The sequence below is a fragment of the Chionomys nivalis genome, chromosome 1 (assembly GCF_950005125.1).
Source record: "Chionomys nivalis chromosome 1, mChiNiv1.1, whole genome shotgun sequence".
NCBI classification, from domain to species: Eukaryota; Metazoa; Chordata; class Mammalia; order Rodentia; family Cricetidae; genus Chionomys; species Chionomys nivalis.
The window spans coordinates 152,770,656-152,782,752 of record NC_080086.1 but is presented as its reverse complement, the minus strand read 5'-3'; the positions used below and the strand labels follow the sequence as shown (position 1 = coordinate 152,782,752).

The following is a 12,097-nucleotide window of genomic DNA, read 5'->3' as shown; positions in this document are numbered from 1 at the left end:
TTGGATATATAGCCCTTTATGAACCCCGGGCTATTTTGATAGCCAAAATTTAAGGAATGACCCACAATTCGGCTATGTGGGATGTAAGGCTGGACAGGGTTTTCTTCCTGCTTAGATAACTGGAGCTTGGCCCCAAGTCCCCTCCTATTGACTGCCAACACACAGCCTTGGCCTGACAGACAAGGCATGGCTGCATGTGTACCGCCTGTCTTACCCTCACTCACAGCCACTGGCTGATGGAGGTCTGTCTGGGTCAGGTGCAATGTGCACTCCTTCTCAAGAAAGCCAAGGAGCAGGTATGAGTACTTCTGTGCAGAAGAGTAGCTGGCCCAGACAAAGGGAGAGCTACACAGGGTAATGGGAGAAGGGAGATGGCCTGGGCCAGGATGAAGCCTAGCCCCATGGCACAACACTGTCTGACTACTCTTTGAACCCATACCCAGGAGCAGTGTAGCTTTATAAGGCTTCATTCTCAGAACAGACTGGGAATACAAGATCTGCATGGAACAAAGCTAGCAGCTGCAAGGAGGGGTGGGACAACGTGGTGCTGTGGCTGATGTCTCCATGTCTCGGCTCTTGAGAGCATTGCGACAAAATATGCATTTCTTGCAAGCTGCACAATTACATATGAATGCATTACTAGTTCTAAGGAGAGATGAACTCCCCTCCCCAACTTGCCCAGCAAGGTCTTGTCATCGTTTGGTCAGTTCCAAGTCCTGCAAAACAGGACAGTGGAGAGCGGTTACTTGATTTCATGGTTCCACTAAGGAAACACCTATGTTGCAGCTTTGGGCTGTGCTGAGGGGCAGCTCTCCCCAATCCCACCCACCCAGGACTAGTCAGTGCCCAGAACACGGTGTGAGGCCCGAAAGACGCAAGAGGAAGTAAATTCTTCAGTCAGGAGAACCTCTTAATATTTTATTGACAGACTTTTTGGTTACAGTACAGTTCAAACACATTGTTTGCTATGAAACCACACAAATGATACACAAACAATACATTTTCTTTTCACCTATGTCACTACTATTTTTCACATATACAGCCTGCAAGAGTTCCCAAGTGGTTAATGCCAAGGAAAACTGGAGTAAAGCACAGCAGTGTCACTCATACGGGAAGAGCACGTGACTGGCAGAAACAGTGAGGCCAGAAGAAAGCAAGGCGGTGTCTCGTGGTTTCTAAGCAGCCAGCGCACTTCCAGCAACATAGCCCGCACTCCAAGCTGCCTGCACAGCAGGGAGGCGCACACACATTACACGACGACGAGGGCCATATCAGCAAGGGCAGTGTAACGGCCACACGGCCACCACTTCCAAGCGAATGAGAGCACGCTACCACTAACACTGACCCACGCCCTGGGTCCTGCAAAGGTAGAGGAGTAAAAACAGAGAGGGCTGGTTAATGACATGCAGACCGCAGCTGAGAGGCACTGGCATCTTTAGGCCCAGAGTCAAACTGCAAAATAACAAGCAAAAGTCAGGCTCTCCAATTCAGGTTCTGGAGGAGCAAATCCCAAGGAAAGACCTGTTGAGGCAAAAGGGTTAGAGAAACTGGAGATGTGGCCCTGGTGCAGACATCCACAATGTTCCCTCCTGCCAGAGGGAACCTGACTCAATTATCAGTGGCCACTGCAAGCGTGGAAACCATGGAAGTGGAGGGAGAGAGCATGCAAACAGGAGAATCGCTGGGAGGGGAAACAGTGACAATACCTCAGGTGTGAAGAGGGAAGAAAGCAGAAGGTGAGGAGGGAGCCTGAGCCCTTGCCAGGGCAGGGGAGTAGAGCCAAGAGTGGAGAAGAGAATACAACATCAGACACTCTTACAGCAAAAGGAAACCACTCTCCATCACTGCTGCACCTGCAAATTAAACAGCAAAATTAAAGCCTAGGAGGGAAGTCCTCACAGAGGACACAGCTCTGGATTCCACACCTGTGAAATGTAAAGAACGAGTGGTTATGTGCTCCTCAGGGGCCAGTGTGGTCTGGGTGCAACATGCTGTCTACAGTGTGTGTGTTCTAAGACAACAGTGCAGAATGCAAAAGGTGTTAGTCCCCAAACCAGCCTCCGCTGCATGTGTCCTTAAAATAAAAAGCAGTTTAGCAGGAAGTCATGTAAGAAGGTCAAGATGTCTACTGTCTAGAGCACACTAAACTTCCAAACACAGAACACAATAACATGCACCTGCCCATCCCACCTGTGGGACTTGTGAGACAAAAATTATACAGGTTCTCTCTAAATCGCCTGCCTTTCCCCACAAACCTTTTCAAATCAGTAAACTGAACCAGGGAGAACACTTAGAACCTCTCCCTACGATGGTCTAAGGGACAAGGAGAGAGCTGCTCAGTGAAAATGCCTGTCCTTTCAGCTGTCCTACCATCACACAACAGAAAGAGTAGATGATCAGCAGTCTCTAGGGAAGTCAGGGGAGGTGCGTTAACAAGTGCCCCTTCTGACAACTGATACCAACAGAAGGTATACCTGGGATCCAATATGAATCAGTGGATTACTCTGGTTCCAGTACACAAAGCCATGGGTTTGTGTACCTAAGGAGTTAGGCATTTCAAATGACAAAACTAAATAGGTTGCAAAAAACCTTACAGAAAATCCTTAGGATTTAATAAGTCAAGGCTAAATGCCTTTCAAAGTTTATACTTAAGAATATAAAAATAACACTTGACAAATTTTAAAATTCCTAAACCATCATGGCAGTATTATTAAGCATGGTAAAGTATCTAAAGACTCTCCCATAACTGAGCTAAGCTTCAATGGCTTCCCCTGTGGGGAGGGGTCTTGTTCTTGCCCACCCTGTGCCCCATTAGTTAGTTCCTTTGCAGAGTGCCTCAAGGTACAGTCTCAGATGGCCAACACCTTTCCCACTAGCTCTCCCAGGCCTTTTTTTCCTCTCTGAGAAACAAAAATAAGTGGGCAGGAGATTAAGGATGCAAAGTCAAAGCTGGGTCCAACAAGTAAGAGGCAGGAATTAAAGCTGATTCCCAGGAAGGGAAACAGCAAGCAATGGAGCCGCCCTTTATGGCCCAAAGCCTGGCACAGGGATGTGCTTACTGACTCGTTCATTTTGTCTTGGGTCAGAGGACACAGAGAAAAGAGCCTCGGAGCACCCAATAATGACCAAGAACAATACTTAGCTACTGCACAGACCTCTTGAGCTAGTGCCTTTACATCACTAGGACCTATCTTCGACTAGCATCGAAGCCAATGGTCTACATCAAGCTTACCTTCCCAATATTGCCACAAGGAGATAAAAGACAAACAAAACAAAAACCAAAAGACAGAAGACAGGTATAGTCTTTAAGCCTAGTCCTCCAAGAAAGACCCTTCAACTGGCCTATGTCACTCCAAGAATTCCCTCACATGCTCATCTGTGGGGCTCTTCGCCTTACTGAAGGACCATCCTTGGGGTCCCATCGGAGGTGTACATCACTGACATTCCCATCCTTAAGACTCGCTCCTCGCCCACCGGACCATTGTCCAGTCCTCCCTCCCATGCCTTTTAGGTTCCCTGACAGCTTCCGTGAGCAGCAAAATCTTCTTCTACCTGCTTCAGGCAGAATGTTGCTGGGGGGGGGGGGGGGGAGCACACCCTTAGGTGCAAGACCTAAGCTCCATCCTGATTTAGACAACGATCCCAGACCTTTGCACATTACATGAGAGCTATCCAGATGAAAACGGTCATGGAAAACCCACCTCCCACCCCATCCACCACACTCCTCCACGGCAAGGTATGGGCGCAGGACCTGCATAAGAAGCTGCCTATTTGGATGGGGGGGTGGGGCAGGGTGGAAGTTTACCTCAGAATCTCTTTTGAAAAAGAAAAGGTAAGATTTTTCCCCTCAAGAAGAGTTTCAAAATAAGGATTTAACAAATGTGGCCAAGCCAAGGGCAACACAAGGTTATGTTGAGGTAAGCAGCTAAGTGAACTCACAATCATTACAGCACAAAATAAACAAGGCAAAGAGGGAAAGTTATTTGTCCCCTCCCCCTACTCTCCACCTAAGGACAGATGCGAGATCATTCCTTCAACCTTCTGGAACTTGTGAACAAATAATACACAGATGAGGGTTCATGTATTGACTTACTACCATCTTTATGAAAATCGAATGTACACAACAACAATTATGAAAGTGTCTCCATTAAACTTTGATAAGACAACAACAAAAAAAGAACTAACAAATAGCTAAGATGTTGCTGTTTGAGTTGAAAGCATCTCCAATAACACTTTAATCTTAAAGGTCCATATTTACACAGTATGCTAATGCTTTTCCTTCTCATTTTAAATGCATGATAAAGAAAGAACAGAGATAATGGTTGCAGCAGATCTTCCACGGGTTGAGTTCGGGTGGTGGTTTGACTTCACTGTGAGAAGTGCACTGCAAGTGGGGAACGTTCTTTCTAATTCTGCTTCTTTCACTTTCTGTGGTTTCCTTCACAGAAGTTTATGCCTTTAAGGCTGGCCCTGCCTGGTCTGACAGTCCACACCAGGTGGATGTGTACCAAGGCCAGAGTGAGCAGCTGTTCTAAGCAGTACTTGGAGCTGGTCTCTCAGGACACTGCAATACAGAGAAAGCTAGCTCATGTGTGTAGACAGTTAAGGGACACACATGCTCCTGGATACCTCACCGCACACAAAGTGGCCCTGGGGCCTGAGGTGAAGAGTGCTGCTGATGAGGTTGTTTCCTTAAATGACTTCAATGCGTCAGTGCCTACGTTTCAGACAAATAAAAAAAAAAAAATGTAGATTTGGGTTTTAAAGGCCCAGCACTCAAAACTATTTCAGAAAGAAGCAAACATCTTAAACTTCTTTTTCTTTGTCCTAATCCTCAATCTCCTACACGGCCTCTATCTTGTCCAAATAGAGCTAACATATTATCAAACTCACCAATTTAGTGAAATATCTTAACGACCCCTGTGTCTAAGAGAAATGAGTGGGAGAGACATTGGGGTGACCAGATAGCACTTGAATGGACTGGGCAAGCTTGGTAAAGGCCCAGTGGGGCTGGCCCTCAATGCACCTGCCAGGGCTGAGGCAGAGGCATTGTGGTCAGAGGTGGTACCATAGCCACAAGGTCTTCTAGGACATCTTATAAATGCCTCACCTCAATTGCCTGGAACCCAAGTAACTACTATATTGCCCCCAGTGCTCCTTGCTAGCATATAATATCATCTCAGAATTGGTCCTATGAAGTTTCACAGGGCCTGGAGTACCATTCCCCGGTTGTTAACACTGGCAACTTAATTGAGAACGTAATGTAAAACTTCAGCTGTGGAAGCCAGCTACTTCAAATCCTACACCTACTCCTCATTACCCAGCGACAGTAAATGACAACAGACTTCTTATTTCCCTCAGTCCTATTAAGATATGAAAGATAAAATTACAGGTATAAAATACAACTAAAAAGTCCTGAGTGTGTCCTAGTGTCATTGCCCATTTTAGAGTATGTCCCAAACACTGAAGCGTTCATGGGGGAAACATAATAAGGCACTGTATTCAGTGTCTGCCCAGCATGGACTTCCTTCCATGGGATGTTTTTTTAGAAAGTGAGTCTCGCCTGGTAGAACTGACCAAAATGACTAATGTGGACAGACACACTTATCTTGGGCAGCATCAGCCCTGCTGAGAAATCCATCCCTCCACATGTGATAGAAGGGCAACCCAAAGGAAACTCAGAGCCCTGAAGGACAGTGAGGTAATCAAAGCAATGACAGCACACACTACAGAGCTAGGGCATTTAAAGAGCTGAGGCCCAAGTAGGTCTGACCACCTTTCAAGCTGTGCCTCAACCTGTGCCAAGAAACTAGGCCAAGAGGGCTGCCTGTGAGGGTGACAGAGCCACTGGACCTGGAACTCCCTGCGCTTGCTTAGCTAGCACTGTGCCCACCTGAGAGTTTCTGCTGAAACAGGCAGCACTTTGGAGGTATTTACAAGAAGCAGAATTGCCACTTCCATGGCACCATTCCCAGCCACCCATCTCACACCCTGGCTTTCCAGGGCAGGTGAGTGTCAATCATAATCACTCGAATTTTTACCTTTGTTTTACCAGAGCCTGTGAGGGCTTTCTGAGATCACTCCAGTTAAGCCTGGTTGAGAACTCTTTTCTAGCCTGTATTGAAGATAAGTGCAACCATTATCAAATATTCTTTACTGTGGAAAAATCCTTGGAATTTGAGCTGGTAACATTCTTTCCTGAATCTAAGACTGTGACCAATCACATAGTAGGATCACGAAGAACAAGGTCTACATGCATTGTAAGCACTTGGAAACAAAAGAACACGAGGACAGAGTTCTGTGGACGACAGAATTCAAAGCGATCTAACACCAGACTCCAATCCCATGTCCACCAGTTTAACTCGCTTCTGGAATCACCCTGTGGCTGGTTGGCGTGCAGACAAGATGGCAAACTGCAGACTGGAGAGACCTACACTTCTGGAGATCCTGTGCCAACCTATAGCTTCCTTGAAGAAATTCCACAGTGTGTGCAGCATGAGGTCAGGTTTTCCCATTCAAGATCACTCCACTATCAGGGCCACATTTATGTGGGACAGATCAATCATGTGTCTGTGGAAATTTGAAAAAACAGTTAACACAAATTCTTGATGACAGCAATTCACCAATGTGCACAGAAGTGAAGTAGAACCTAATGAGAAAAACCCAAGGTATATGAAAGCAGAATGGGCCTTCTCCAGAGAACAAAAGCAGATTACAGAAAGATGTGTAGCCATGGTCTGCCCTCTATACAGTACAGCACTCCCCTCGTCCCATCGTCCCCCTCTCCTCTGCAATTACCAACTACAGAACACAGAGGCTACCTGTGGAATTTCTGCTGAAATGCTAGTGCGTGGGCTGGCTCCTTGAACTTTGCTATGGCTTTCCGCTGCTGAGGAAGCATCTGTAAACTCTGGGAAGAAAACAAAGACAATTAATGCCAATTGTGACATAGAATATGAGCAATTACATATTATAAGTTTCTATACAAAGCAGCAGGCGAGGTTGTCACCTGAAACATGAAAACAAGCTACCTGTCCTTCGTTGCCTCCCTGAGCACCTGTGCAAAGCAATGTTGCTGATTAGCTGGGGAGTAGCACATCTACCCTCTAGTATCATATTCAGATCTACCTCCACTCTGAGACTGACACAGGTACCCATGGGTAAAAACTCTTTCCCTATGCCTTTTGATGGTGTCCTCATCTGTCTCAAGAATGACTCTTGCCGGGCGGTGGTGGCGCACGCCTTTAATCCCAGCACTTGGGAGGCAGAGGCAGGCGGATCTCTGTGAGTTCGAGACCAGCCTGGTCTACAAGATCTAGTTCCAGGACAGGCTCCAAAACCACAGAGAAACCCTGTCTTGAAAAAAACCAAAAAAAAAAAAAAAAAAAAAAAAGAATGACTCTTATCCCTGGTTTACCACAGGGTAAATGGGTTATGGCCACATGGCACTGGACACATAACATATATTCACCAAGTGTCCACTGTGGGTGAGGGGCTCTATGCATGGATGGCACATTGTACCCCCAGAGCTTTGGATTTTCCTCAGCTCTACATTTCTACAGATGTAGCAAACCTGGCTTGCAAGTGAGAATGCTGACAAAAGCTGCACACTGAGAAATGGCAAAACGGGGATCTTAAGTCATTGCAGGCCCCAGAGCCTGTCATCTCACTGCTTTGGCTAGCTACCTTTCCAATAGTCAATGTGGCAGTGAGAAACAAACTCACAAGGCTAGGCATTTCAATCTAGTTCACAGAACTACTAGAACAAACAAACATGCTAACACAAAAAATGAAAATCTGGCCAGAGGCAGGAATCAGATGCCAGTTAACACTACACTATGGCTCAAACCCAGTACTTGCCTAGAAGTCATTGTCACTGAGCCACATGGGAAGGAGTGACTTTCTGTTCTCAGATACCTCAGGTTCATGGGGTAAAAACTTAATTTTCTTCTTAAAACAATTTCAGGCAAAACCTAGCAAACAGATTTCTTCAAGCAGAGGGGCCTTGAAGTTACAATGAACTTATTTTCTTGTCTCTAAGCTTTAACCTGGCTCTGCTCTCAGAACAGAGTGACTTCTGACTCACAGGTCTCAACTAGCTGCACCCTCTCCATCTGAAACTTAAACACCAGGAGCCTTACACCTCATCTATCTCTTCCTCAACCTTTCACCAGTCTCCTTTGGTCTAGAAGAGCTGGGAGAGTGTTAGGCAGTAGCATGCTAATGGAGATCAGTAGTTTCTATGGAATCACTGCCTGACCAAACACAATTCTCAGTTCTGACAGATACTCAAGTATGGTTTACCATCACTCTCAAGTAAAAGGCTTGAAAGAACAGGTATTCTCTTGGCCAACACCAGTACTAAGAAAGTGAGCACTAGGTGGTGCCATACCCAAAGCACATTGACCCTACATTTCATTTTGAAATATAATTCCCCAAAGAAAAAAAAAACACACTGCTTCTTCTCAAAGCAGGACAACAGTGCTGGATGGAGATCTAATTCTACCACTTATCACCATTTCTTTGATATCTGTATTTAAACCTGTCAAAGTAATCAAGCACTCTTGAAATCACATTTCTATCACTTAAAAAAATTATTAAAAATTGAGTGTGTGTGTGCCCAAGAAAGTCAGATGTATCAAATGTTTACAGGCAGTTGTGAGACCTAATGTGGGTGCTGGGAATTGAATTCTAGTCCTCTTGAAGAGCAATATAAACTCTTAACTGCTGAGCCATTGTTCTAGCCCTCAGTCACTTCTTTACCCATTAAATACTACCAGACCTTGTTTTGTTTGGTTGTTAGACGCCTTTAATCCAGAACTTGGGAGGCAGAGGCAGTTGGATCTCTGGGTTCAAGACCAGGCTAGTGTATAGAGTGAGTTCTAGGACAACCAGGGTCACACAGAGAAACCCTGTCCTGAAAAGCCAAACGAAGGGAGGGAGGGAGGGAGGGAGGGAGGGAGGGAGGGAGGGAGGGAGGGAGGGAGGGAAGGAGGGAAGGAGGGAGGGAGGGGGGAGGGGGGAGGGGGAAGAGGAAGAAGAAGAAGAAAAGAAGTAATTTACAGACGCTGAGAAAATCCACACAATCCTACTCAAAACCATCCCACTGACCTAAGACCAGAAGGAGTCAAACTGCTCTGCTTCCAGGGTGAATAGGCCTTGGCCCATCAGTTCCTCAGGGACTCCCAGGGTGTCACACAGCACTGAAGCTTCTAACTCATCTAAAGGGTAGGCATGTCACTGGTGTAACCTAGAAAACTCTCCATTGGCTCTCAGGCCTTTCTCTCTAACACATGCCATTTATCAACAGCAGCATCTCTTCTGCTTGGGACTGGGGATGGCCACAATCAACTTCATTTACAACACAATTATTCTGACTGTTTTCAGAACACACACACACACACACACAAAAGTGGCAAATAAAAGGAGGGGAAAGCCACTTAAGAGGTTTATATTAATCAAAGTACAAAACTTATTGTATGAGACAAGTAAGACAGAGGTCACATTGTTTCAACTATTTATCTCCAGGCACTGTGAGTCCCACTGGACCATCTGCTGGGGATAACCAGAGTAAAGAGAATACCCAGGATTGCTTATCGTGAAGCCAGGGCACAAGGCAACAGTGCTACAGCTGCCCTCACACTTAGGGCATAAATTCTGGAAAGTGAGAATACACACAAGACCCATTTAGCAAGCCTTCATTTAGCAAGCATCTGAAGCCATGGTGTTGGAATCTGGTCTATTATGTGAACCAGAATTTTCAATTATTATTTTGTCTCACATGTTAATACATCTACAATTCTCTATTATTAATTCTGTTTCTACAAATAAACCATGCTACAATCAACTACTCAGAAAGCATCTATCCCCTTTTAGACAGTCTCAATATGTACCCCCCAGATGGCCTCAAACTCGTGCTCCTTCTGTGTGAGTTTCTCAGTGCTGAGATTACAGGTGTGCATCACTATAGTTGCTAAAACCACCTATCCTTAAAGACAAAGCGTTACCAACACCTGGTACACGTGGGAGCCAAAGTCTGAAGGTTAACTTCTCAATAATAAATATTAAATTAAATCTAACAGTCTCTCAAGAATCCCATAATGAAGATGGCTATTATTAAACTCAAATACCTAAACACTAGGCTCAGTTTTAGAAGGTTTTCTCTTTTATTCACTTTAAGACCTCTTAATAATAAACAGGAAACATATCTGTTTGAGACAGGATCTTTCCTGCTGTATAATCCTAGCTGGCCCAGAACCTGTTATGTAGAATAGGCTGGGCTCAAACTCACAGATGTCCTCCTGCCTCTGCCTCCCAAATGCTGGAATTAAAGGCCTGAGCCACTACACCTATATGTAAATGGAGGTCAGAAACACCTTAGTCAAGAACTAAAGTAAAAGTAGGCCCTTCATTCTGCTCAGAAATGTAACATTCTCTGGGTAACTTGCATTTTTCACTGGCCAGGCATGACTCTGAAGACCACCTGCAGAAGAGAATGCAGGGTAAACTTGCCTATAGCAGACATGGGATGATGTCTGTCTCCATCTTTCATAGCACTGGTAACCAGCTCAGACCTGAAGCATCAGACTCTGTCATTTGAAAGGACATGACAACAAAGTTCAAGTAACTGCTGCATGTGTCCTGTGGGTACTAAAATGAGCATCAGAATTGTGACTATGTGAGAGAGCTTCAGAAAAATAAGACAAAGTAGCTAATTATTTGAAATTCTGAGAAGTTATCACAAGTAAAATGTGATCTGAGAAAAAGGATAGGTATGTGTACACATGTGAACTTCAGAGACAGATTTCAAAGGATAATATGCTCTACTAGAGCACTACTTCTTAAACTTTGAAAGTGAGAATCTGAACTCGGTATGAGGCAAGCATGGGCACCTTTCTTCTCCAGTACCATCTTAATACAATGTAACCCACAAGGGCCCACTGTGCTCACGTACGACACAGCAGTTTTATCTGGAGAGATGACTCACTGGCATCGTCACCACCTGCAGGCAACCCACCTGGATTGGCCCCACAGACATCAGCAGGCTCTTCAGCTGGGCATCAGTGGTGGATGAGGAGAGTCCTTCCACGGACACCACACAGGGCTGTGGTTTGCATTCCACCACTCGAAGGTTCTGCTTATTTGGCATTAGGCGCCCTCGGCCCATGGGACCTGCTACTCCTCGGCCTCGTCCATGCATGATGGCCTGGTAATGACAAAGAAGATGTATTCTGATACCCGAGTGGATTCTTCCTGTAGTAGCTAATAAAGTACAAAGCAAGCATGTGCCCAGGGTCCATGAGGACATGCTATGAGTCACAAAATCTTCTGTGTGTTAATCAACTGTTAGAAGGTGGCCTAACAGCCAACTGAAGCAACACCAGCAAGTACACTGAGGCTAAGATGGAAGCCCAGAGTTCTGCAGCTATAATTGGGAGGGATTCTGGTGTTACTTTCATTCATGATACAAATACTGTAACGATACAGGCACTGGCTGCCATTAGCATGGGAGGGGGGGGCAAACCCATCTTAACTGCCCCGAACACACAACTTTTCCCACCGTGGCAAAGGCCAATGGACACATGGTATACACAGTGCTAGCTCACTAACATTAATAATGTGTCACACACAAGTTATATTCACCCTTTGAAACAGGACTTCACCTGGTCTTCTGTGACAATCACCTCCAGAGCTCTTACATAATCATATACCAAAAAGGGGTAAAAGAACCTCAAAAGCACCATTTTTCAAAGCCACCCAAGTGTCGAAACTACAATGAAGAGCCTTTAAAAAGAGATATCTGGCATTTCCAGTATTTTCAACTAGTACAACAATTAAAAAGAGATGGCCTAATTCTGCAGTTATCTAACTAGGAATGCAGAGACAGTGGAACTGAAGCACACTGGACCTCACCCATGTCCTACCCTAATTCTGTGCCAGCGTTTGGTTAAAAGGAACAATTCAGCAAGTGCTGCCACCTCATAAGAAAAGGTAGAAAGCCATAGCTGATGCCTAGGATATGCAATGCTACCAAAAGTATGGAGCTCTAGAGGAATACAACTAGAGGTTCATCTACAGAAGGCCACCACGACTGCTG

The 12,097-nt window shown here is 45.3% G+C and overlaps 1 protein-coding gene across 4 annotated transcripts in view; it reads right to left on the bottom strand.

The window, feature by feature from the left end:
* Window positions 1-906: 906 nt before the first annotated feature.
* Rbm33 (RNA binding motif protein 33) overlaps window positions 907-12,097 on the bottom strand; it is a 106,302-nt gene continuing 95,111 nt past the window's right edge. For all 4 annotated transcript variants that reach the window (XM_057765245.1, XM_057765252.1, XM_057765229.1 and 1 more), the window contains 3 exons: window positions 11,018-11,206; window positions 6,822-6,910; window positions 907-6,570 (listed from right to left, as the gene is read on the bottom strand). In XM_057765245.1, coding sequence (XP_057621228.1) covers window positions 6,522-6,570; window positions 6,822-6,910; window positions 11,018-11,206 — 327 coding nt within the window. In that variant the 3' untranslated portion in view covers window positions 907-6,521. The remainder of the gene's footprint in view (window positions 6,571-6,821; window positions 6,911-11,017; window positions 11,207-12,097) is intronic.